Raw genomic sequence first — 27,824 nt, forward strand, 5'->3', positions numbered from 1 at the left:
ATCTGGTATTTAAATTTACTCTGAATATGGATAAAATCTCATTATGATTTAATTCAGCTTAATTTCTACAGCACAAAATCACAACAACAGTCAGCTGAAGCAGCTTCATATTGTAATGTAAATACTCTACAATAATACAACCAGAGGTGGAAAGAGTACTAAAATATTTTACTCAAGTAAAAGTACTATTACTTTGCTGAAATTTTACTCAAGTACAAGTAAAATTACCTGTCTAAAAATGTACTCAAGTAAAAGTAAAAAGTAGCTCATTTAAAATGTACTCAGAGTAAAAGTTACATAGTTACTTTTCTGTCAGCAGGAGGACAGCCGCTTCTGAGTAGTGCAAAAAAAGACAGTGGGATATAAATCTCAAGTAGTTCTTTTTTAGTGAAAAGAAAAACTTTACAAATTAAAGTGCAGTGGCAGTTAAACTGCAAGTCTATACATGAAAATGGATAATGGTCACCAAACCAATCAACCAAACTGTCAGGTATCACAGTGTTTTCAATACAAAACCATATCATTCTTTCACATGAGAATGTGTTCTAAACTGTCAAATAAGAGAACAAGTACTGAACTGAACGGCAGCTGCTTTAAAAATGTTTTTTAATTTTTTAAACTTGGCCCTGCCCTACTGTACCTCTAGATTAAAGTTCCTTTGTGTCCATCCTAGAGTGTTACTCTCTGAACTTCCTGTTAATTTTGAGGAGCAGTTGATTTTCAAAGTTAGTAGAGTTCATCCTTGCTCACTTTGCAGTGAACAGTAGTCCAGCACAGCTAAAGAGACGCTCGAAGGCAGCTGAGGCAGGCAGGCCAGTGTTAAGTTTGAGAGAAAGTTTTTTGACGTCCCTAATAAGACATCAATGCATTACATAGCTACCGCTGGTAAATTATACCAATATACCTCGTGTTTTTTTGTTATTGGACAGTAACAGGCTAGTTAACGGGAGGTTGCAAGTGCTAATTAACAAGTAACAGAAGTCAGCTGTCTTTGACTAATCTAAGGTAAGTGAGCGCTCTGTTATTCTTTTGCCTGCAGTGTGAACATATGTGGGTTAAGTAAGAAAGTAGCCGCTTCTGTGTTTAATTTAACTATTTTTTAAAATAAATTATTATTATTAACAAACAGGAAAAACGTAGGTAAACACATTTTCTTTTGGCAATTTACCAACCCAGTAAAAAGAATGTAAGTTGCGTGGACAACAACGTGCCCGATTACAGCAAGTTGCTAGTACCAACCAACGTTATCTGTGTTCTTCACAGATGTCTTAACGTAATGTGATTAATTTGAACACAGCCTCTTTGCTACCATAACAGTACGAGTTGTATTTAACTTACCTCTACATGCTTGCGCAGGTTTGATGTGGAATTTTTAAAAGCTGCTAACTCGGTCTCTCTGGGCAAACACAGCTTACACTGCATAATAAAGCTGTTGCCTTTCTTGCACTTGAAGCCGAAATGGTCCCTTAAATACGGCCAGGGGTTCACATCTGTTTCTTCGAGTTCAGGGTCAGCAGAATTCGACGGGGCTTCTTTTTTCACTGGATCCGTAACACCGACGTCAGACTCCATCTTTAACGTGACCTTAGCGCCAATTTGTTCTACTACCCATCATTCCCTGCAGTATTTCCGAAGCGCAATGTTTTTTTTTATTTTTAATTTACTCAGTAACGGGTGTGATTGAAAACGTAGCGAACTACAATACTTTTTAAAAAATATACTTAAGTAAAAGTAAAATTACAGACTTGAAAAATTACTTTAAAAAGTACAAATACACAAAAAACTACTCAATTACAGTAACGCAAGTAAATGTAATTCGTTACTTTCCACCTGTGAATACAACATAGTAATAATTTAATATGAGCTGAAGTTCATCTGCTGCAGTCTGACTGTTAATGGTTTATAAATGTGAATCTGAATTTCTGAATATTTAAATGCAGATTGAGTGTAATGTTAATGTAACAGTGAAATGTGATCCAGCTGCTCTGAAGATCTCTCCATGATGACATCACACTGTGGCGTCCACGCAGGAACATCAGCCAGACACGAGTCCCACACACCCACAGAGCTGATTGTAAATCTGATCACTGTCACTGTTACAGGTTCTTATCATTGTTACAGCAGGTCTGACATCAGTGTTTGGTGCAGATAATTATTATACACAAATATGTTTCCATGACTGCAGACTGTGACTGAAATGTAAATGAAAGCAGGTTTTCAGTTTGCTCTGCTTTCAGAGCTTTAATGGACTTTAACAGAAACACACGTGGTGATGAAGGGTGTGAACTATGAGCTGATCCCACAGTAACAGATGATGCTGTGGTCATGTGACCTGACTTCCTGTTTTTCGAGCAGCTCTCCGTCAGACTGAGTCAGTTTGTCTGGAGAACTTAGAAACATGGCTTCATCCTTCCTCTGCCTCCTCTTCATCAGCCTCAGCACAGCAGGTATCATCAATACGCTCACCAGTGATCACTAATACACTGATCAATGACATGATTCGCCCTCAGTCTGATGTTCTGTTTGTTCTCAGATGGATTCATGACTTACAGACTGTCTCGCTGTGACTTTAACTCCACTGAGCTGAAGGACATCCAGTTCACCGACTCTTACTATTACAACATGATAGAGATCATCAGGTTTGACAGCAATGTGGGGACGTTTGTTGGATTCACTGACTTTGGAGTGAAGACCGCAGAGGCCTGGAACAATATTCCTGCAAGGCTGGCTACTATGACGGCTCTGAAGGGGACGTACTGCAAACCAAACATTGATGTTAGATACCACAACCTTATGTCTAAATCAGGTGAGCGTGCGGTGGTCTGTGTGACATCATCAGGTGTTCCTGTTGACCTCACTCTGAATCATTTATGATGGACTCACAGCTGCAGCTAATTTTGATGATTAATAACTTTAATAAATCATCGATCACGGAACATAAAACGCCAGAGAACGAATCTAACCTGCGGCGCCCCCTGCTGGTGACACAGGCAAACTGCAGCTGTTACTCATAACAAACTGATTATGATATTATTTTTTTTTATACTCTTTGAGCTGAAAAATCATCCACAATTGTTTTTTAATATTTCCATATACATATTTTAACAGCATGAAGGAGCCTGACAGGTTAATTATTTCCTTCTTTTCTTCTAGTTCATTTATTTTAAATATGATAAATATGAAGCACAGATGTCTGCAGTTTATTTATTGATTGTGACCTTCACAGCTTGTTTAGCAGCTTCACACCTGCAAACATTTACAGCTCAGATCTATGACTCAGTGTAACAGTGGAGTTATTCAATATGAGGCAACACTTATAAAGTTATCATCATAACACACACATATAAATGTGACTGCTGTTATTTAATCTGTGTGTGTTTCACTCTCTACAGCAGCGGTCTCCAACCTTTTTTGCGCCACGAACCGGTTTATGCCCGACAATATTTTCACGGACCGGCCTTTAAGGTGTCGCGGATAAATACAACAAAATAAAACTAGTACCGGTACTGAAAAAAGAAGATTTATTCATAACACACGTGAAAAGACCCAGGAAAACCGGGTTAACGATAAAAACGATAACAAAATAACGCTGAAAACCGATAAAAACCCTGAAAACCATACATTTCACACCTGAGCCTCAACTCTCGCGGCCCGGTACTAAATGACTCACGGACTGGTACCCGTCCGAGGCCCGGGGGTTGGGGACCGCTGCTCTACAGCATCTTTGCAGTAAAGTGAGCTAAAATGCTGAAACAGCTGCTGTGCTGACAGGCTGACCTGACTGATCAGTGAAATGTAAACACACACAACCTGTGATTGTGTAACATCAGAAACAAAGAGTGCAGGGGAAGCTGTCTGATAGTGCGAAGTCATCCTGTGTGTTCTGCTTTTGGGTTATAGATGGTTAGATCTACGAGTGCACCTAAACACAGCATGAATGTTGAACCACACGAGCAGGCTGTTTACAACAGTAACTTCCTCTCTGGAGTGAGACGGTGCAACCTCAGAGAAAGAAACGTGTGAGAAGTTTCCTCCATCAGGCTGCAGCTCTTATCTGACCCATCTGTGTGTGACTGGTTACAAATATGATTAATTAAACAGGCAAAGCGCCCCCTGCAGGCCCTGGATGGTACAGTCTGATCAAAGTGACCTTCCATCAGGGCCTCGCTCACTGCCTCGATCACAAGCTCCTCCACCGTTGTTTGTAGCCCACAGATTTACACGATCAGCTCTTCCAGTTCAGGTCCTGTCGCCTAGCAACCACCACCTAGAATGATAATGTAAAACTTTCATTAATCAGAAGCGCAGAGTTTTGACTTTAATTTTGTTAAAATTTTTAAATCTAAACATATTGTAAATCAAATAAACGTATCTATCAAATATATATAACTTTGACTACAACAACCAGCAGCAGCTTTCATTCTGTGCTGTCACCACAGCAGATTTTGGATTTCCGAGAGATATAATCTCTCCAGTGTGTCGTGGGCAGTGTTGGGTGTAATGCGTTACTAAGTAATGTGTTACTGTAATTAAATTACTTTTCCACTGAAAAAGTAGAGTAACTAATTACTATTCATTTTTAGGTATTTTAATTACAGTTACTTACAATGTACTTGCGTTACATTGTAAAATAATTAAACTCGCTGAATATCATTATTTAATTTCAATAATTTGTCTTCTAAACGTAGAAGTAAACTCTGCCGCTTTAACATCGCTGTAGTGCAGGTGCGCGTCATTTCACGCCAGTTTGCTGCACAGTCGTATTCTAAAGCAGAAAATGTCGCACTCGGCTGAAGCGTGTGGCTGTTTTATGAAATGGACATATTCCCGTCTCTTCACTTTTCTGAAACAAGCAGACAAGAACATTACAGTAATATGTAAAAACTATCGGCTGCTGTTAATAGCACGAGTAATCTACTAAAGCGCCTGACACAGAGCATAGACGAACACTTCTGAGTGATCCTTGTTCATCACCCATGGATAACACCGCAGCAACTCCTGCTAAGCAGCAAAACTTGATTTTACTTCAGCAGCACAGAAAGCGTCTGAAGGTGAGCTTAAAAAAATGACTGCAGGCTACACTGTGGAAGAGATGCTACCGCTGCTGTAGAGTCTCCGTCTTTAAAAAAATGTATTATTAAAGAGTTTAATTTCTATTGTTTGCCCACTCAAGGTTTATAGGGATTTTAAGAAGTATTTAGTTAAATTACTTATTTAGTAATTAAGTTACTTTTCTGACACAGTAATTAGATAAGTATTTTAAATACAATATTGACTAAGTAATTAGTAATTAGTAATTAATTACTTTTTTAAAGTAACTTACCCAACACTGGTCGTGGGTCTGCCTTTGGGCCTCCTCCTGGTGGGATCTTATTCAGATCTCGCTCTTTCGGTCACTACCCACAGCTGGTGAACACGGGTGAGGGTGGGGAAGTAGATCGACGTAGATCGAGAGCCCTGCTTTTACACTCAGCTGTCCAATCTGTTTGTCAATCTCCTGTCACTCGTGAACAAGACCCCAAGATACTTCAACTCCTCCACTTGTGGCAAGGACTCGTCCCCAACCTGGAGTGGGCACTCCATTCTTTTTCTGAGGAGAATGGACCGATCTGAGGAGAATGGCTGCAGATTTGGAGGCGCTGATTCTCATTCCCACCGCTTCACACTCGGCTGTGAACCATTCCAGTGCGAGCTGGAGGCCACCTCCTCCTGACCTCCTGCCTGGTTGGGCAAACTCCCTCAATGCACCCTTGAGTATCCTTAAGAGGATGAAGAGCTGGTCCAGTGTTCCATGTATAACGGACGGACTGTCCTTTCCAGCACCCTGGCATAGACCTTCCCAGGGAGGCTGAGTAGTGTGATCCCCCTATAGTTGTAAGACATCCTCCGGTCCCCCTTCTTAAAGATGGGAACCAATCCAGAGGTACCACCCCCAAACACAACCAAAACATCCCTAAAACATTCAGAGTCTTCAGGAACTCAGGCTGAACACAGGGGCTCTGTCACCAAGGAGTTGTTTAACTGCCTTAGTGACTTGACTCACTGGACATTGGTGGGTCTTCCCCCTCGTCGCCAGGCTCTGCTTCCTCCACGGAAGACATGTCAGTGGGATTATGGAGGTCCTCGAAGTATTCCTTCCACTGCTTGACAATGTCCTCAGTCGAAGTCAGCAGCACTCCACCTGCACTATTAATATGCACTGTGCCTTTTAAATAAATGCATTCAAATTATACATAGAACATTAATGATAATACAAACTAATAATGTCTTGCAGCTCCGCCCACTGTCAAACTTCACTCCACGACGCCTCTCTCCAGTCACCATCCTGCCATGTTGGTCTGCAGTGTCTATGACTTCTTTCCCAGTAAGATCAAAGTGAGCTGGCACAGAGACGGACAGGAAGTCACCTCTGATGTCACTTCCACTGAGGAGATGGAGGATGGGGATTGGTACTACCAGACCCACTGCTACCTGGAGTACGCACCCAGGTGAGCATCATGATAATAATAGTGCTAAAGTTTAAACATTTAAAGTCCAGATCTGAGAGTCACTAATGTTTGTGTCGAAGGTCTGGAGAGAAAATCTCCTGTGTGGTGGAGCACGCCAGCCTGGAGAAACCTCTGATCACTAACTGGGGTAAATACCTGTCTTCTTGTATCTACACACCTGTACATACCTGTCTGTCTGTCCACCTGTCTGACTCTCACCTGTGTGACTCAGATCCCTCCTCATCCTCATTCATGCCTAAGACAGAGAGGGACAAGCTTGCCGTCGGCGCCTCAGGACTGCTCCTCTGTCTGATCTTGTCTCTGGCTGGGTTCATCTACTACAGACAGAGAGCTCGAGGTCAGAGAACCACTCTCACTCACAGACCAGTTCATACCAGAAACCAGTTCAGACCAGAAACCAGTTCAGACCAGAAACCAGTTCAGACCAGACTGAAACCGTTCAGAGATACAAAATCTCAAACCACATACGATGGGTCTAAAACTGGTTTGGATCAGGTTTACATCAGTATTTACATCAGTAATATATTGATGTTTTAAAATTGACACTTTTGGGCAGGTTAGGGCCAGTTTCACAAATTTCTAGAACAATACTGTACATTTTCAGACAAGTGTTAGTTTTTGGCTGCATTCAAAGGCAGGTTTTCTACTGGTTTCAGAGAACTCTTGGTCCTTGTCCAATCCCTAAAACATGAAACTTTTCTGAATCATCAGTATTGCTCAGTTTAAAATCAGCTTGCATGAAGTGCTTTCAGAGTTTGTTGGTGACTGTGTCCTCATCTCTTCTTCTTTCTCCAGGTCGTATCCTGGTTCCCACAAACTGAAGCTGTTCCTGGTCCTGGTTTTCTCTGATGTTTTAAAGTCAGCTGCTTCCTGTGTTTAGCAGACTGATGACGGTGTAGCCAATATGTCAGCTCACCAGTGAATAACTGAAACAATATCTGTGCCAAAAGAAGAAAATGTATTCAGGGTCTGACTGCAGTTTACCATCTGTGCTTAATATCTTGTAGAGCAGCGGTCCCCCAACCCCGAGTCGTTTGGTGCCGGGCTGTGAGAGTTGAGGTTCGGGTGTAAAATGTATGGTTTTCAGGGTTTTTATCGGTTTTTAGTGTTATTTTTGTTTTTGTCGTTAACTCGGTTTTCGTGGGTCTTTAAACGCGTGTTATGAATAAATCTTCTTTTTTCGTTAGTGGTACTAATTTTCTTTTGTGGTGTTTATTTGCGACACCTTAAAGGCTGGTCCGTGAAAACATTGTCAGGCATAAACCGGTCCGTGGCGCAAAAAAGGTTGGGGACCGCTGTCATAGAGATTTCTGGATTGGAGCATATCATCCTTCAGGACTCATATCTGCTTTGAAAAGATGAGAAGCTGTTCTTTACGGGATATTTGGTGTATTACGGTAGCACAAAGTGTTCACAGGCTACTGCTGTCTGAACTCTGCTTAGGTTTTACCGTCAGTGTTTTGCAATGCCGTAGCTCCTCCACCAACTGGGCTAGAGAGACATTTCAAAGACAAGCTTTACTAAACTTTACTGTGCATCATTAGAAAGCACGAGCAACAACAGTCCAATCACAGATAAGAATTGATGATTGATTGATGATGATGCACGGAGCAGAGAGGCAAGAATGGAGAAGTGGCAACGCACAAAAAAAGACCAGGAGATTTAAAAACTCCAGTGTGGCCCAGGCTGAAAAACCTTTTTATACATATTTTTTATATTTCATATTTAAAGTTGATGTTGTGTTACATTTTATTCATGTTCAATATCAGTTTCCACTTAAGTTTAAAGCTGAAAAAACTGTCTGTTTTGTTTCTTTCTAAATGTCTGTATATAGTCTGGTCAGCAAAATAATAAAAATGAAAAGAGCTACAGTGGCTTGCAAAAGTATTCGGCCCCTTGAACTTTCCCACATTTTGTCACATTACAGCCACAAACATGAATCAATGTTATTGGAATTCCACCTGAAAAACCAACACAAAGTGGTGAACACGTGAGAAGTGGAACGAAAATCATACATGATTCCAAACATTTTTTACAAATAAATAACTGAAAAGTGGGGTGTGCGTAATTATTCAGCTTGAACATGTGACTGCTGCATCAGTGCACACAAAAGTCTTTGACAGGTTTTTAAGATCATGTCAGCGTCAGAGCGATCCAGCGATATTCATCAGTACAGGCAGCGTTATGTTTATATTCTCAAAAATCAACAGACTCATATTCATGTCTCTGTCACAGAGTGGAGACTTGTTCAGGTGCACCTCTGCTGTTATATTTGGATATTAGAAACTTCCTCTTTCTGCTTGTTGGACAGTCCAGTGTTTCTTCTTTCCAGAGCTTAATGTAAACAAGTCCTTTCATAACTCATATCTACACTGTGTCTTTGAGTCAGGGGGGAAAACTCTGTATTTTAATATTGAAATGCTGAGTACAAAGAGCGTGTGTGTTAGTACAGATGGTTATTTACTGCAGAGCTGTCTGCATGAACACCAGAGAAGAACCAGATTCAAACCTGCAGGCTCATTTCATGTTGTGGGTACAGAGGTGCTGTGTGGACCACATTTGAACTATTGCTTTTGTCTTCATGGACAACGTTTGTGTCCATCAAACAGGTATATATCCTATAAAGGTATATATGTCCATGCGTACCTCTGCTGTCACAGCCCTCCCCTGCACCTGCACCACCAAACAAACAAGGAAGTCATATTTAGATATTAGAAGGTAACTTCCTCTTTCTGCTTCTTGGACAGTCCAGTGTTTGATGTTTCTGTCATTTTTCCAGAGCTTAATGTAAATGAGTCCCTTTAGAACTCATATCTACACTGGATCGTTATGTCAGGAGGACAGTCTGTATGTTCATATTCAAATACTGAGTACACAGAGCGTGTGTGTTAGTACAGATAATTATTTACTGCAGAGCTGTCTGCATGAACACCAGAGAAGAACCAGATGTAAGTTTCAAACCTGCAGGCTCATTTCATGTTTGTGTACAGAGGTGCTGTGTGGACCACATTTGAACTATTGCTTCTTTCTTCATGGACAATTTTAAACAGATGATCATTTATTAAGAACAATCATATATTTCTTACAGCAGTGTGTGATAAACTAGATATCTGTGTTTAATATAAAGTGCTGCGTGTCCATCAAACACTGAAGAGCTGCTGGATTCATTGTTTCCTCCAAATGAAAGAAAAGTCATTTTCATGTGACAGAGCGACGATGCAGTGGAGTCTGTTTCTGCTTCTTCTGATGGGTGAGTGATCATTTTACCAGGGCTCCTGATTGTTTCCACCTAAAATCCTTTAGTTTGATCAGGACTCATTAAACAAATGAACTCTTACTGAGAAAATCAAGGATCCACCTGTAAACTGGACAGTTTGATGGGAACATGAGTTTCCTGCTTGTATCAGCAGATATTCAACAGTATTTCTTCTGTTTTAGGTCAGTGTGTCTTCATCACATGTCACCTGTATGAGTACCACTTTATTAAAGAAGAGATGAGCTGGGATGAAGCACGGGCATACTGCAGAGAGAGCTACACAGACCTGGCCAAAGTGTTTGACCTGACAGACATGAGAAGACTTCAAGACTCTGCACAGAGTCAAACAGAAGCCTGGATTGGACTGTACAGCGAGCCAGGAAGAGACAACAGGAGGTGGCACTGGTCTCTGCCGGGGGAGGAATACACTGAAAATAAGAGCTGTTGGAGAGCTGGAGAGCCAAATGATGTAAAATACCCTGAGAACTGTGTAATGACAAGCATGGCGTGGATAGATTTCCCATGTACTTACACATTGCAGTTCATCTGCTATAACGGTGAGAATATGTGAACAGTAATATGATAATACAATATTTAATAATGTTATAATGTAGTTTATAATCTGTGTTATATTGTATGTTCCTGAATAGGGATGGGTACCGGTATCCGGTGCCATGATGGCACCGGTTCTGACATAAACGGTAGTAACCAGACCGAAAAGCAGCGCACATTTCGGTGCTTTATTTCGGTGCTTTTTTTTCCTGAGCTGTGATACACTTTAGATTCTAGCCAATCATTTTACGTTTCCGAGGATAGTAGGCGGGTCCAGGTACGTACGTTCTTTTAGAGCAGAGCTACAGATTAAAAATGCCCAAGGCGAAGCGGTCAAAAGTCTGGCTGTACTTCACAGCAAAAGATGCAAACTCAGCAGCAACAAGTGCTTTAAGCTGATACTGTGATACTGTCAAAGGAGGTAACACCTCAAATCCGATGAAACACCTGGCGACGCATAGCGTTTTTTTTAAAAGCCGAGAAATGCGCCGTATTTGATAGCTTGCTGCGAGACCTCACACCGTGCACATCTACTGCGGGTGGGTTGCCAGTTATCGGACCCGGAGCAACATCCCCCAAAAACCCGAAGAATAGAGTCCTGGCCCCTAGCCCTGCCAGTGTAGCAGAAATGATGACGGATGATGATGCAGCAGCAGCCGCCTTCTTCTCTGCGTGAGTAGCTTAATGTTGTTCGTGTGTAATTTACGTTGAGTAGGGCTAACCACGTTATTACATTAATGCATGTAAGGTGAACTAGCAAACATCATCATAGCTACATGCGGCTGTCTTCTTGTTTGATGGCAGATGCTCCCTTCACCCTGGCCAAAAAGGCTAAAATGACCAAAGAAAAAGTGGAAAACAGTTAAACATGAGAGGTTTTTGGACAAAGTTTGTGTTTTTTCCATTGTTTAAGCACTGCTTCCAGCCAAGAGTGATACCATATATGCCCCATAGCTGCAGAAAAGGCTAACATTGTTATCTTTTTACAAAAAAACAGCTGAACATGAGAGGTTTTTGGACCAATTTTGTGTTCTCCATTCTTTAAGCACCGGTTTGAGCACCGGTTTGAGCACCGTTTAAGCACCGGCACCGTTTCAAAAGTACCGGTTTGGCACCGGTATCGGATAAAACCTAAACGATACCCATCTCTATTCCTGAAAGAGACAGTTTGAAGAATGAGAGAAATTAGTTGATAAAGATGTTTTTGTGTTTTTCTGTTGACTCGACAGAAACAATGAAAAACAACATTGTTGATTGAGACGTCTGTGACCTGGACTCAGGCTCAGAGCTACTACAGACAGCATCACACTGACCTGGCCAGTGGACTCGATCAGATATACAGTGAAGAGTTTAAGAAGCTGCAGAAGTCTACAGCCTCGTGGATCGGCCTGTTCAGAGACAGCTGGAGGTGGTCAGATGGGAGTAACTTCTCTTTCAGATACTGGGACATGGACTCATTTAATGATGGCGTAAACAACAGGACATGTGCCACGACTCTGTTAGAGAGATCAGGAAGATGGAGCTCTGCTGGATGTGACCAAAGAAAGCCTTTCTTCTGCTATGATGGTGAGTTTACACAGATTTATCTCAGCTGTTTGTCCAATAGATGAACTGCTGGACTCACTGAGAGGATTTAGGTCAGTATGTTTCTTCAGCCACTTCTTCTTTTTTTTTTTTTTTTGCCTGTCCCGTTTGGTTTTGCCATCAGAATTATTGTCTAAAGGCGAAAAAAGATGCCCAACGGATTTACTTTACCAAATTGACCATCCCAGCCTTGCCGTAATGGTCTATTTGATTCACCTTTTATTGTTTATTTTATTTATTTTTTTATTTTCACTTGCTAGATACGGGACAGACTTGAATGAGGAAAAGAAAAGGGAGAAAGGAAGAGGGGGAAAAAACAGTGGAGAAGAGGGACGGGGATAAAGGGCAAAAAAACAAAAACCAACTAAATAAGCAGACAAAAAAAAAATACATATATCAATCACCTGGATCACCTGTTGAGAAAGAAAAAAGAAAACAAGCTGAAGAAAACGAGAGCAATACAATAAACACATCACGATGATATATGGGAATATAACAGTAAATACTAAATATTAAACATTATTGTGCAGCACGTAAGATCGACAGCGCACAGTGTGCTTTGAGGTAGGAGCCAAAAAGGGTGTAGTTTGTGTGTGTGAGCACCCGTGTGTACACCTGTGAGCATGGACGCGCTTGTTTTTTTAAAAGGTTCCTTCATGTAATGATCTGCTAGAGAGTGTGGGGAGCCACAGCCCCGTCCTCCAGGGCATGAAGCAGGTATGGAGGAGATCAAGACTCCAGACATCCAGAGGCCCTCAGAACACAAGAGACCAAGGAAGACCAACAGAGGGGCAGCTGCACCACTGTCCCAGAAAGAGCTGAAGAGAGTCCCAGATGAGGGGTCACTCAGCAGCCGCGGAGCAGAAGCCACTGCAACCCCCCCTGGTTGCAGTGACGCGCCCGTGAGCTCCGCCGGCAGCCAGCTGCGCCAGAGTGACCGAGAGGCCGAGGGCACCCCACCCCCGAAGTGGCCCGAGCGAGCCCCAGGCTCCAGGCCCCGATAAGCAGCCACCAAGAAGTGAGCCGGTGTGTACCTGGGTGCCCATCCCCGGACACAAAGAACCACCAACGCACCGATGTCTGAGGGGAAGTGGTGGGGGAGATAGGCCTCCATACCTTAGAGGGCCTGGGATGTCCCCAGAGAGGTGGCGTCTGATACCCAACCTGACATATAGACACAGACATACAGGCACACACAGATACAAACATCCATTCCCACCCTCATGCTCTCATATATAATTACTCCACACTCACCCAACGTGGAGACAAACATAAAGAGACGCTGTACACACAATCACACTCCCCAAGCGTATTCTAAGAACCGGGTCTAGGTACCCATGCCCCTGGTGGTGGAAACTGCACCCAGACCCAGGTGGTGTTACCCTTTTCCCTGCGGTGGGGAGAAGCAGACCGCCCTGACTCCGCAGCAGCAGGGAGGCCCCACATTCCAGACCCCAGTCGGACAGCCAACTCCTCCTCCCGGCCCCCCGCTCCAGCAGGCCGCAGAGAACGGGGGTGTGAGAAGACTCCAAAACCTCCCTCCGCCCGCTCATATGTAGTGTTGATGCATGTGTGTTCTAAGGTGCATTTAAAACCCAGGAGGGCATGGAGCTACCTGCCAGAGAGCAGCAGGTAAGCGCATAGCCCCTCCTGATAGCCCTCAATGTCTACGTGTATTTAAAATTGAGAGGTGGGCAACGACGCCAGGGGTGAGGTGTACACCCTGATGGTAATTTGGATTCCGTGTAGCGTGCCCACCCCCAAGATCCTATATGTATGTGTTATGAGAGTGTGAGTAATGTGAATGTCTAAGTTGTGAGATAAAATTGAGGCACAGGCAGCCAGAAGGGGACAGAGGGGGGGGGATGCCTCCCCTGCACCCTGGTGACACACCTTTACCCCAAGGCCCTGCATGTGTGGGTGATTGTGGTGGAGCGGGAAGAGGGAGGCAGCTGGAGATGGGGAGGGAAGGAAGGGAGGGGCAAGTGACCCCTCCCTGGGGCCAGCTCCCCCGCTGACCCCAGTAAGCACCTCCATACTCCGCGACCCACCAGGGAAAGGGGGCCCAGGCCCATCCGGACAGGGGCCCAGAACACCAGCGCCGCCCGGTCCCACGGAGCCCGGGACAGTCCACCTGACCCCACCACAGAGAAAACTGCACCCACCCCATCATCCACTCATCTTCCAGACTACACAAGACAATAGATGCCCAGGCTGAGATCTTCCTCCACCTCTCCTGTATCTCCCCGTCCTGCAGAGAGAGTTCCTGAAGAGAGGAGAGCTCCTGCAAGGTGTGACAACCTCCCCCACCAGTTGAAGAGGCCCCCAGGTGGCTCGATGCACTGGCGGCACCCTGCCAGGCCCCATACACCCACCCGCCCACAACCCCAGCAACATACCAACCAGGACCCAAGCCCCCGAGGCCCAGCCAGGGCCCCAGCCCAGAGATGGAGCGCCCCCAGGACCTCACGCCCGTCCTGGACCCACCCAGGGGCAGCCAGGCTACCAGGTCAGTAACCCACGTCCGTCAGCACAGACCCTCCCCTGGCCCCGCTGCACGCAGCCACGAGGAAACCGTCACCTAAGAGTCAACAGAGTCCCTAATTGGCCATGACCGCTACCCCGGGTTGAGCCCCCCAAGGAAGATGCTCCTGGGGAACCCCCCGACGCCCTAAGCCTGTCCCTACCCCCACACCAATCACAACAGCGAAGGTGGGACCAAACTATGACCCCCCACCCCCACTAGGTGATGGAGCTGATCAAAGGAGCCCAGAGCAATTGATCTGATGTGGTGGCAGAGGCTGTATCAAGACTAATGTAATCTAATAGATAATTTCTATATTGGTTAGAATTAAGATTATTTTTATTTTTCCACTTCATGAGGGCAGTTTTCTTGGCTATGCATAGGGCAGTGAAAACCATATGGGCTATATTCTTTTCTGTAGTGACATTATCTAAGCTGCCCAACAAACACACTAAGGGGGAAGTTGGAATGTTACATTTCAGACACTTTGATAAGTCTTCACATATCTCGCGCCAAAACTTCTGAACTGGTGGACAGAACCAAAGAGCGTGGATATAATTGTCCGGTGAATTGGTTTGACAGTGTGAGCAGTTGTTGGTAGACGTAAAGCCCATCTTGAACATCCGATGACCTGTATACTGCACTCTATGTAGTATTTTGTATTGAATTAATTGAAGACTGGGATTTCTGATTAGATGAAAGGTTTTTAAGCAAATCTGAGACCAGAAGTTTTGGTCTAAGTTAACTGATAAATCCGCTTCCCATTTTGCAATAGGAAGTGATATTGATTCATCTGTTTTAGAAAGCATTCTGTATATTTTGGATAGTAATTTGGGGGTTTTAAGAGTAAGAAATTGAACCACACTTGGTGGTGTTTGTAGTTCAACTTGACCCGGTTTAAATTTCTTTTTTACTATGGATTTAATTTGTTGATATTCTAAAAATCTTTTCTTGTTGATCCCATATTGTGTAACTAGTCTGTCAAATGAAATAAATTCTGTTCCTTCTAGTATATGTTCTAAATATTTGATTCCTTTACCACTCCAATCTGAAAAGTTTATCATATTATTGTTTTGTAATATGTCAGGGTTGTTCCAGATAGGTGTACGTTTGCATGGGATTAATGAAGACTCCGTCAATTTTAGAAACTCCCACCATGCTGTCAGAGAAGAGCTGATGTTGATGCTTTTAAAGCATTCATGTCGTTGGATGTTTGAGCTGATAAATGGTAGATCTGAAATCTCTAGATTATTGCAAAGTGCTTGTTCTACATCTAGCCAAGGTTCATCTAAGAGGGTATGTTTTAGCCATCCTGAGATAAACTGAAGCCTGTTGGCTAAGAAGTAGTGCTGAAAGCTAGGTAGTTCTAATCCTCCATTATCCTTGGTCTTTTGTAGTGTTTTTAAGCTGATATGTGGGGGTTTATCTTTCCAAAGGAATTTGGACATACATGAATCTAGAGATCTGAACCAATCTTGCGGCGGTTTAGTTGGGATCACTGAGAATAAATAATTTATTTTTGGCAACATCATTTTTATAGCGGCAACCCTTCCCATGAGTGATATGGGTAGACATTTCCACCTAGCCAGATCGCCTTCTACTTTCTTTAAAAGTGGGATATGGTTTAATTTAGTTAGATCTGCAAGCTTGGGAGAAACAATACCTAAATATTTTATATTTCCCGATTGCAGTGGTGTAGAAGAGGAATTATGGAAGGAGCAATTAATCGGAAGGACTGTAGATTTTGACCAGTTAATTGAGTAATCTGATATTCTTGCAAAAGAATTTATCAATTCAATTACCCCAGAGATATTGGTTTGTGAATTTTGGAGAAAGAGTAACACATCATCCGCATAAAGGCTGATTTTATGTTCTACATTCTTACATTTTATGCCGTTAATTGTTGTAGCCTGTCTAATTGCTGCTGCTAGTGGTTCAATAAAAATTGCAAACAGTGAAGGGGAGAGTGGGCATCCCTGCCTGGTGCCCCTCAGGAGACAGTAGCTGGAGGATGTCTGGTCATTTGTTCTGACACAAGCTGTTGGAGAATTATATAATATTTTTAACCAGTTAATGAAAGAGGATCCAAAAAGTAAAGTTGCAAATAGAATTTTCCAGTTAACTCTGTCAAACGCTTTTTCTGCATCTAAAGAAAATATTGTAGTTTCAAGGTTTTTTCTGTATGAGTAGTCTATCAAATTAAGTAATCTATGTGTATTTGTTGATGAGTGCCTACCTTTTATGAAACCAGTTTGGTCAGGATGAATTAAGAGGGGGGTTATTTTCTCCAGTCTCTTTGAGAGAGCTTTGCAGATTATTTTAAGGTCTACATTTATAAGGGATATTGGACGATAGCTTGAGGGATATACAGGGTCTTTGCCTGGTTTTAGCAGGAGATTAATGTTTGCAGAATTCATATTTGATGGAAGTCTGCCCTTTTCTTTTATTTCCAACAACGTTCTGTAAAAACTGGTGCTAGAATCGTCCAGAATTCTTTGTAGAATTCTGCAGGAAAGCCGTCTGGACCTGGAGCCTTATTATTGGGGCGATCGTGGCTCAAGAGTTGGGAGTTCGCCTTGCCTCAGAAGGTTGCCAGTTCGAGCCCCGGCTTGGACAGTCTCGGTAGTTGTGTCCTTGGGCAAGACACTTCACCCGTTGCCTACTGGTGGTGGTCAGAGGGCCCGGTGGCGCCAGTGTCCGGCAGCCTCGCCTCTGTCAGTGCGCCCCAGGGTGGCTGTGGGTACAATGTAGCTGCCATCACCTGTGTGTGAATGGGTGGATGACTGGATATGTAAAGCACTTTGGGGTCCTTAGGGACTAGTAAAGCGCTATATAAATACAGGCCATTTACCATTTATTGGGCATACTTATCAGGGCTTCCTGGAGTTCACCTGGTGTCAGTGGTGAATCCAGTGCCATTGCTTGAGTGTCTAATAATTTTGGAAGAGTTATGTTGTCCAAAAACTGATCAATTTCCTTTTTAGACGGGTTTATTTGTGGTGAATACAACGTTTTATAGAAGTCTTCATCTTTTTTTTTTTTTTTTTTTCATGTTTAAGTAGTGATGTATTAAATCTCCAGTTTTTACTTGGCGTAGTATTATTCTTGTGCATTAGTGTTAAAGATACAGGAGCATGATCGCTGACAGCTATAGGGTGAATCTCAGTGTCTGAAATGTCACTCAGCAGTGAGCTGCTGACCAAAAAATAATCCAGACGAGAGTAGGAGTGATGGACATGTGAGAAGAAAGTATATTCCTTACTGGTGGGGTGAAGGGAGCGCCATGCATCGCAAAGACCAAAGTCGCTCATATACTGTTTGATTATATTTGTGGACTGCAAATTACGCTGAGTTCCTGCTGTATTGAGCCTATCCATTTCTTCATTTAGCCCAAGGTTGAGGTCACCTCCAAAACAAGTGTGCCATCTAAGTGTTCAGAGAGTGCACTGAAAAAAAGTGAGAGAATGAGGGATCATCAACATTTGGACCATATATACTTTTTATCACGTATAGATAGTTTAATGATTAAGAATCTGCCCTCTGGATCTATAACTGTATCGAGTACTGTGAAATTAATATTTTTATGTATTAAAATTGCTACTCCCCTTTGTCTAGAATTATAACAAGCTGAGAACACATTAGGAAACTCAGGTGTTTTACGTTCATTTGAACCTCTAAGAGGTCTGTGGGTCTCTTGTAAAAGGACAACATCTGCCTGTAGTTTTTTGAGTTGGTTAAATATTTTTAACCTCTTTTCTCTGGAGCCAGCTCCATTTATATTCCATGTAATGAATCTTAGTGCACCCATAGATGTTTGTGTATAACTAGGGGTGTACGCTGTGTGTGTCGCTTAGACAGGTGGAGAGAATACATCACTTGTTCATAAACAAAGAGAAGGAGAGAGAGAAAGAATGTGTGGCGAGATGCTCCCTGAGTCTGACTATGTGTGTGCATATTTACTAATATGAGTACGCTTGACTTAAGTGTGTGTATCCTGTAGGTCTGTGTGTGCTGTCTGACTGATGTAAATGTGCTGCCGTTGAGCGCATGACTGTGCGTGATCGTGCGGTGCGTATGTGTCGAAATAAAGGATGTTGTTTGTGGATGAGTGTGGAAGCAGGTGATCAAAGCAGTGAAAGAAATAAAGAAAGAAACCAAGGACAAGGGTGAGCAGCATAAAAACAAGAGGGGGAAAAGAGAGAAAAAAACGAGAAGAAAAAAACAAAAAACAAAAACGGAAACATTCCAATCAAACCATTGACGGAGAGTGACGGTGTTAATTCTGCTATCATATCACACTTAAGATGCGATTTGATGCTGGTAAGTTAAACAGATGTTAATGTTAAGTTAATGCAAGTTAGTGTGAGTGGATAGGGAAAGGGTGTAGCGGATTCTTATCTGGTGTGAAGTTAATACAGCCACGGAGTGATGCCGGGGTCGCGGTGGAGCTGTCCGTCCACGTACAGCCGGTCCACAGCGATGACAGCGCGGGAGCCCTTCTGGATGAAGCCGCGTCGGATTGGGAAGAGGACCCTGCGTCTTTCCAGGATTTCTTTGGGGAACTGGTCGTTCACGCTGAAGTCCGTTCCTTTTAATTCCCTGCCGCGGCTTTTCACATGTTGCTTTTGTTTGAAGTGGCCGAATTTGGCCACAATAGGACGTGGTCTCCCGGTCGCAGCCCGCATGGGGCCGAGGCGATGTACCCTATCGAAGACGATGTTCTTCACCGTGTCCTCCGGCAGCTTTCATTTCATTTCATTTTCATTTATTTATTTATTTCACAATTGGTACAACAATTCAAACAAACCAACCACACTTTCTATCAAAAAGCATTACAACCATGTGTGAAAAGGAGCAGGAAGAAGAAAATATTCTTATTAAACCCTGCCCCCTATCTACAATCCAATTTATATTACAAGTGGGCACCAAAAATCAGGGAACAAACTAACATTAACATTTATCTCCGGTCCTAACCCAAACTAAACAACAAATTTACAATCAGAATATACAAATTTACAATCAGAATATAGCACTCCACATAGTAACAAGGAGAAAAATAAAATTTAAATAAATAAAACAAAAAACTATAATGGATCCTTTTTCAATGAACTCCAATTTCATTCACATTCTTCATATTGCGTTATTGTTTTAAGCATGTAACACTTTTTAAAACAATGTAAATTTATACAGTTCTTTAAATTATAATGAAGTGAGTTCCACAGTCGTATACCCCTAACCGTTGGACTCATTAATCTTTGTGTTGTCCTAGCTAGCTGATGCTTAAAATAAAATTTCCTTCTGCTATCTTCTCCCCCTGAACACAATAAAAATACTCTTTGTAACTTAAAGGGCAAAATATTATTTTTAGCCTTAAACATAATTAATAGTGTCTGTAATTTCACTAAATCTCCTAATTTTAATAATTTCGATTTTATAAATAATTTATTTGTATGTTCTCTATATTTAACATTATGAATCATTCGTATCACTTTCTTCTGTAATAAGTTTAGAGGTTTTATAGTATTCTCATTTGTATTACCCCAGACTTCAATACAGTAACTAAAATATGAGAAAAACAATGAAAAATATAAAATGCGCATTGTTTTATAGTCTAATAAATCTCTTACATTTCCCAAAATATAAATGTTTTTAACCATCTTCTTTCTAATATACTCAATATGTGATTTCCACATCAAATTTTCATCTACTATTACACCCAAACAACGAAATTCAGTAAATCTATCAATCAATTCTTCATCAATGGACATAATGACTTCTTCCTCCTTTACACGATTGCCAAATATCATGAATTTCGTTTTTATCAGATTCAAAGATAATTTATTTACATCAAACCATATTTTTAATCTTAACATCTCAGAAGTCATAATTTCAACCAAATCTTTCAAATTCTCTCCAGAGCAATACAAATTTGTGTCATCTGTAAATAAAATAGAATTTAACCTTTTTGATACGTCACAGATATCATTAATATATAAATTAAAAAGTTTAGGTCCCAAAATAGAACCTTGAGGAACGCCACATACAATCTTCAATCTTTCAGAGGTATTGCTGAGATAATGTACATATTGCAACCTATTTTCTAAATAACTCCTTAACCAATTCAATGCCACTCCTCTCACACCATAATTATACAATTTAGAAATCAAAATAGAATGTTGTAACGTATCAAAAGCTTTTTTTAAATCAACAAATACCCCAACTGTGTATTTATTATTATTGGTTGCAGATGAAATATCGTCAATGAAAGTCAACAATGCTAATGCCGTTGATCTATTTTTAGGAAATCCAAATTGATTTTCATTTATTAGTTGATATTTTTCAATAAAACTATCAAGTCTTTGCGCAAAGAGTTTTTCAAGCACTTTTGAAAACTGTGACAAAAGAGACACTGGCCTATAATTGTTAAAACTATGCTTATCTCCTGATTTATATAAGGGTATCACTTTTGCCACTTTCATTCGATCAGGAAATACTCCTGATTGTAACGAAAGATTAAAAATATAGCAAAGAGGAATACTTATACAATCTAAAGTCTTTTTAATTACAACCATGTCTATACCATCACAGTCAGTAGATTTTTTATTTTTAAAGTTTTCTACAATTGCTACTATTTCTTTTATGGTAGTATCAGCCAAGAATATAGAATTAACCACTCGCCTTTCTCCTTTCCAGGCTTCGTCATTTTTTCTAATTAAATTTGCTAAAGTGGGTCCAACATTTGCAAAAAAGGAATTGAATTCAATTGCTACTTCAGTCTTGTCATCAACAACTTGATTATTCTTAATGAAATAATTAGGGCGATCTAAGGGTGTGTTCTTGTTACCCAATACCTCCTTAAAAATATTCCAAATGCCCTTAATATTATTCTTGTTTTCCTGAAAAAGTTTATTATAGTAGTCTTTCTTGGCTTTCCTCAATATTAATACCATCTTATTTTTATAAACTTTATATTTCATTTCCGCATTCTTAGTTCTCTGTGTTATATAGTCTCTATATAAATCATTTTTCTTTTTACACGCATTTGCAAGACCCTTAGTTATCCAAGGTTTCATATTCTTATTCTTTTTCTTATACTTAAATGATACCAATGGACAATGTTTATCATACAAGGCCAAGTAAGTATTTAAAAATGCTCCATATGCAACGTTGACCTCATTAACATAAACCTCCTTCCAGTCCACTTCCATGAGATCTTGTCTAAACTTGTTAATTGCCTCGTTATTTCTTAACCTTCTATGACTCACGAAACCAACTTCTTCCTTTCTTTTCATATTTAAATCAAAAGTAAAAAAGACTGGTAGATGATCGCTTATATCATTTATGATGAGGCCACTCATAATATTACTCTCCAACCTATTAATGAAAATATGATCAATTAGTGTTTCTGATTTATCTGTTAATCTACTCGGCTTTATAATTAAAGGATAAAATCCTTTACCAAGTAATAATTCAACAAAATCTGACGCAGCCTTATCATTTGCCTCTTTACAAAGATCAATATTGTAATCACCACACAAACATACAGTCTTATTTCCCTTAGCTTTACTCAATAAGTCTTCTACTGCCTCTGTAAATAACTCAATCTGTGACCCCGGTTTCCTATATATACACGTTACAATTACTTCTTCTTTCTATGTCCAACTCCACTGTCACAGACTCCATTAAATCGTCTATAGCCACAGACATATATTTAACTTTTTTACATTTCAAATCACAATTAACAAAAAGTGCCACCCCTCCTGCCTTCTTCTTAGTTCTGTTTACAAAGTATAAATCGTACCCTTCGATACAGAAACCCCCTCTTCTCATCTAACCATGTTTCAGACAGAGCAATTATTTGAAACCTGCCTCTCAAACTATACAGAAAATCTTTAATCGAAGCAAAACTTCTATAAAGACTTCTGCAATTAATATGAATTAATGAAAATGTATTAACTATTTCAACCGTATCCCTGAATTGCTCCTCTGTATAATATTCACATGTGACATTAATTGTATTAAGCACATTCCTTTCAGGGTCAATACCTACTTCAATATCATATGATTTATTATCTGAGTCGTCGAGCATTATGCATAATTATTCTAAAACTATTAACCTCAAAAAAAGAAAGGGATCCTTAGCAATCGCACATTCATTTATCGACATATTTTAAAGTCCGTTGATCTTGTTTTCTTCCATGTCCAATTTACAATTTCCTTTTGTCCTTTTCCACCTGAAGTAGCATCTGTTCTTGTAAAGGATGAACTAATTGTTTTTATGCTCATAGCCATGATTGGTCGTAACCGTTTGCCTATCTTCAGGTGGGTTTTGATGAAGCTTTTCACCGTAGTCTCCGCGTCCTCTCCAGCAGCTTCTGGAATACCAGAAAATACCAGATTATCACGCATGCTCCGAGCTTGTAGATCAATAACTGTTTCTTTTATTTTTTTATTTTCTCTATTTAGCTGAGTAACATTGTCTGTGAGACATTTCACCGACTCCCTTAGCGTGGCATTTTCAGCAGCGAGCGTTTCCACCTGCTGCTGGCTGAACTCCAGGGATTCTCGCAAGGATTTAAATTCCCGGTGAAGAATCTCCACCAAGGACAGCCTTGCATCGAAACTGGACAATCGTTGGTCGATTGACTCCAGTATTTTGACAATATCTTTGCCGGCTGGCGATGTTGTCTGGGCCTTCTTCATTACGAGATCCTGGAAACACTGATCAATGTAATCTTGGAGAGCCTCTAAACTCTCCCCGTTGTTCTCCAGGGTGTTGGAGATGATTTAGACAAATGTTGTTAGTTATAAGACAATTGATAAGTGTATTTGGTAATACTGAAGCTTAAAGGAATTTGTTCAAATCTAAACTACCATTCGCTTTAATTTTCCGCCAAAATCTCCGGCGTCTGACGTCAGTTACAACATGAGTCGCTTACCTTGTCCGTCACTTACCTCCTTACGATGAAGGAGAAGGAACCGCAGCCACTTATTTCTGCATGTATGTTGAACTTCTGTCAGAGGTGAAGATGTTTAGCTGATGGTTGGAACAGAGATTTCTCTGTAGAGCGACTGATTCGTCTGAAGAATCACTGAAATGTTTTCTTTTGTTCTTCCAGTGAAACTGGACCAAACATCCAGAGACTTGAAGTCCAGATTTAACTGATTTCATGTTTTCTCTGATTTTATGTCAGATAAACTGATTCTGATCAGGGAAAACAAAACCTGGGAGGAAGCCTTGAATTACTGCAGACAGAAACACCATGACCTGGTTTCAATCAGCAACCCTGAGGAGCAGCGATGGGTCCAGGAAAGAGCCAAAAACGCCTCGACTCCTTTCGTGTGGCTGGGACTGCAGTACTCCTGCACTGCACGTTTGTGGCTTTGGGTCACTGATTATGTAGTGTGCTTTGAGAGGTGGGCTTCAGGGGGAAGGACTGAAGACTGTGACATGTCTGCAGCCATGACCACAGGAGGGCAGCACGAGTGGGTCAGTCAGAGGAAAAATGAGAGATTTAATTTTATTTGTATAAAACACTAAAGTTTAAACCTAAAGTCACTTCTTAGCTGCACATGTAGATTTTCTGGGGTGAACTCTGTGTTTCTGCTCAGTGTTTACAGTCTCTGGGTTTGAAATGGGAGAAGAATGACCAACAGATTGTTACCTGCAGGTTAGATATTTGCAGAGAGCAGTCTGTGTTTCATTTCCTCTCCTTTACCAGAGTCAGGAACATCTTGGTTTCTTCCTTCATTGTTGCTGGATTGGTTCATTATTAAACTGTAGCAGGATATTTGTTTTGATTTAGTTCAGATAAGGTGATGGTTTTAATGTTTCTGCTTCATGTGCTGTAAATCTTTGTATCACACCATTGTATCCTCAGCTTGAATTACAAAGCCTATCACTAAAAGCAGGTAAAACCATGTTTGTGTCATGACTCCATATGAGCTCTATAATCTGATCATGTTTGTTCATGAAGACAAATAAACCTTCATTTAACCAAGTCTGTCGCTGTTACAGCTTTCACAGGAACAAATACAAACAGCGCCACCTAAAGGTAAAACCAGGAAACTAACATGTAGCTCCATGACATTTCCACAAATGAAGATATGCAATGAAATGAGGACTGTGTGAACCAATCAGTAACAGTGATCAGAGCTGCCGCCAGTTATGTTAACAGTTTTTTACCATTTTGGTAAAATGTTTTTGTCAAAGTCTTGATTAAATATAATGATGTTGTCAGGCTACTCTGCAGCTCTTCACTCCTTTGTTAAGTAACTTATTCTGGACAAAGCAGCAGGACAGACCTCTGTAAACCTGGTCCTGTTTATCTCGCTGATTTTTTCCACTCTCATTCACGTCGACCTTCATCTGTTCAGGTTCAGTGAGTCTCCAATCCACTGTGACGTCCTGACAAATATCAGATTTGGTTATAAGTGGCAGCATGTCAGACTCCTCACTCTCTGTCTCCTCCATCATCTGAACCTCAGGAACCGAGAGGAGAACATGAGACAGACAGATGTCAGTGATGGTGATCCTCCATCATCTACAGTTACTGTTGTTGGGTCATTTCCTGTTTTATTTTGATAGTTCTCTTCTGAGTTCCCTGATCTTCACTCCTGTTTTCAGTTACTGTGTACAAACAGCTGTTACACTCACCTCTGACACTGAGAGTCACTGATTTCTGTAGCAGCATGTGTCCATCCTTGTTGTAGACGGTGCAGGTGTAGACTCCACTGTCAGTGAGGTGGAGGTCTTTCAGGGTCAGACTGAGGTCTTTAGTGTTCAGTGGATCTTTGTTCATCTCAGTCCGACCTTGAATGTGAGACTGACTCTGGCCTCTCTGATACGTGTGGACCGTTCCTTTTTCACATCTCCACAGCAGAGTGACATCCACAGGCAGGTTGTCTTTGATTCTGAAGGGCAGAAGGACAGACTTTTCCCCCTGGGTCACCTCCACCATCTCCACCTGCAGAACTGACAGCAGAACATGAAACAGACAGACATCAGTGAGGTTGATCCTCCATCATGTCCTCTGCTTTGTAACCAGCAGCTCTTCATCCTGTTTTCAGTGTTTCTCTGACTTGGAGCTGAACTGTTGTGTGTTGACGTGTGAGGCTGCACAAACAGCTGTGCAGCTTTTATTCTCACTCAGCTGGAAACAGCTGGACCCACACACAGGTTTACACATCTGGGAATCAGAATATTTTTCTCACCTGTGATATTTAGTAACACTACTTTCTGTAGCAGGATGTATCCACCCTTGTAGACGGTGCAGGTGTAGCCACCATGGTCACTAAGTTGGGGGTCTTTCAGTTTCAGACTGAAGTCTTTATTTCTCAGAGGATCTTCATTCATCTCTGTGGTCTCTGTGATCCTGGTCCTGTAAGAGATGCTGGTGTTCATTGTTCTGATACACATGGACCGTCGTATTTCGGTGTTTCCAGTCCACTTTGATGTCCTGAGGAACATCATCTTTGTTTTTTCCTTTGTTTGTTTTCTGTTTTCAGGGTCAGACTGAGGTCTCTGCTTCTCGTGGGTCTTTTCTGTATTTCTGATCCTTTAACACAGCTGTTCTAACACCTCAGATACACCTGGACCAAATCTCCTCAGGTGAGTAAAGGATGCCTTTAAACGCCGTGAGCTGAAGAAACATTCTGAGCTCTTGTCTTGATGCTCAATCATCCAGGTGAGTAAATCCCAAAAAGTGGATTCTGGTCATCTGGAGCATTTTCAGTGGGAGGAACATTTCTTCACGCTGATGAAATGACAAAATGTTTCTTCCACTGAAAATGTTACATCCAGATGAACAAAATCCACCTTTTGGAATTCTGAGATCTTCATTAACCAAAGGATCCTCCTATCAGAGCGCTGCTCTATCTATATTTCAGGAAGTACAGGATTTCCTTCCCATCTTTCAAAATGGGGAATGTGCTTTCTTAGGCACAGGCCATGTTTTGAGGTAACTTAGCCTTGCCAAACCTCCAGGGATTTTATAGGAAAGGACACTAAGGAAGAATTGTCTACAACGAAATCGAGCCAACACTGTAGCCAATTCCCTGCATTGCTATTGGGCATGCAATGTAGAGAACTGGCTGGAAAGAAAGCTATAGCTGGAAAGGATTTACTGCAGGTTAGTGTGGTGAAAGATAGAGATGTACAATGAGGCAAAAAAGTATTTAGTCAGCTACCAATTGTGCAAGTTCTCCCATTTAAAAGATGAGAGAGGCCTGTAATTTTCATCATAGGCTGGGAAGACTGAATCTGCAATAGGTAAGCAGCTTGGTGTGAAGAAATCAACTGTGGGAGCAATTATTAAAAATGGAAGACATACAACATCAAACATTGTCTCCTGTAGCTGGTATAGTTGAGATGATTACAATCTTTAACTTGGATTATATGCATTTATGTTGTCTTGGAGTTACAAGAAAACTCGTGAACATGTGGATGAAGGCCAAAGTACCTGCAGCTAGGCTGTCCAGGCAGACTGTCGGGGAACTTTCAGTAAAGTTGAAAGAACTGGGAACTTACACACCAGTCGAGTTTAACCACAGGCCAAGGGAGTAATCAGAGTAATCAGAGTAATCAGAAACTGATAGATGGAAAGAAACAGAGCTTCAGTACTTTATGTTGTGTGCAGGGCCTGTGGTTAGGAATAGCATACCAGTAGAGTTCTATGATAACTTTGTTTTCTGTTGCAGTGCATCTGCTGTTTAAATCTAAATCCTCCACCTGTCACCGTGACCCTCTGTTATGACCCTCTGAGGCTGAAGCATCATTGACGTGCATGATCCACAAGCTTCAACTAGGATGTATAAATGTGTGCAGTGATGTGTGTGAAGCCTTTGAGGACTCACGGTGATATTAGCTGTTAATGAAACACAGCTTCAGACGTTCAGTTATACGAAGCTGTGAAGGGCTGTCAGCAGGTGATGGCTCAGGTCACAGCCCACCTGTGTGATGTCACTGAACACCTGTGTACAAGCGCTGCTTCAGCCTCTGCAGTCGTGATGTGTTTATAGGACATCAGACAATCCTGCGTCCATGGACAGAAGTCAAACAGTGTTTAGTCTGGGTCACAGGTCCTCTGATGTTCACACAGAGTCACACGCTCAGTCTGAGGAAACTTTGTGTTAACATGTTTCTGTTCTACGGTGGCCCCTAGAGACAAAGCACGTACAAACTCCAAAACACTTGGTCGAAGGAGCTTGCAAAGAAAAGCGTCTGGACTTCTTTAAAGTCCAGATGCTTTAAAGAAGTCCAGACGCTTTTCTTTGCAAGCTCCTTTGACTACGATGACCTGGATGACTGAGAACCTTCACAGACATACTCCAAAACACTTGCAAACTCCAAAACACATGCAAACTCCAAAACACTTGCAAACTCCAAAACACTTGCAAA

At 41.5% G+C, this 27,824-nt stretch overlaps 2 protein-coding genes across 2 annotated transcripts; both read left to right on the top strand.

Moving 5' to 3' along the window:
- The first annotated feature begins 309 nt into the window (after window positions 1–309).
- LOC146389441 (H-2 class II histocompatibility antigen, E-S beta chain-like) lies at window positions 310–8,396 on the top strand. Its single transcript, XM_084911633.1, has 6 exons — window positions 310–2,447; window positions 2,534–2,806; window positions 6,275–6,488; window positions 6,569–6,636; window positions 6,721–6,846; window positions 7,305–8,396. Exons 1-6 carry the CDS (start codon window positions 2,399–2,401, stop codon window positions 7,328–7,330), a joined length of 756 nt encoding a protein of 251 aa, XP_084767759.1. The 5' UTR covers window positions 310–2,398; the 3' UTR covers window positions 7,331–8,396.
- A 106-nt stretch (window positions 8,397–8,502) lies between these two features.
- On the top strand, window positions 8,503–26,998 carry LOC146389442 (putative C-type lectin domain family 20 member A). Its single transcript, XM_084914493.1, has 4 exons — window positions 8,503–9,759; window positions 9,948–10,322; window positions 11,554–11,883; window positions 23,620–26,998. Exons 1-4 carry the CDS (start codon window positions 9,690–9,692, stop codon window positions 23,964–23,966), a joined length of 1,122 nt encoding a protein of 373 aa, XP_084770619.1. The 5' UTR covers window positions 8,503–9,689; the 3' UTR covers window positions 23,967–26,998.
- The last annotated feature ends 826 nt before the right edge of the window (window positions 26,999–27,824 follow it).

Source organism: Perissodus microlepis, chromosome 3 (assembly GCF_051167445.1).
Source record: "Perissodus microlepis isolate ML-2025 ecotype Zambia chromosome 3, ASM5116744v1, whole genome shotgun sequence".
In the NCBI taxonomy this organism is placed as follows: domain Eukaryota; kingdom Metazoa; phylum Chordata; class Actinopteri; order Cichliformes; family Cichlidae; genus Perissodus; species Perissodus microlepis.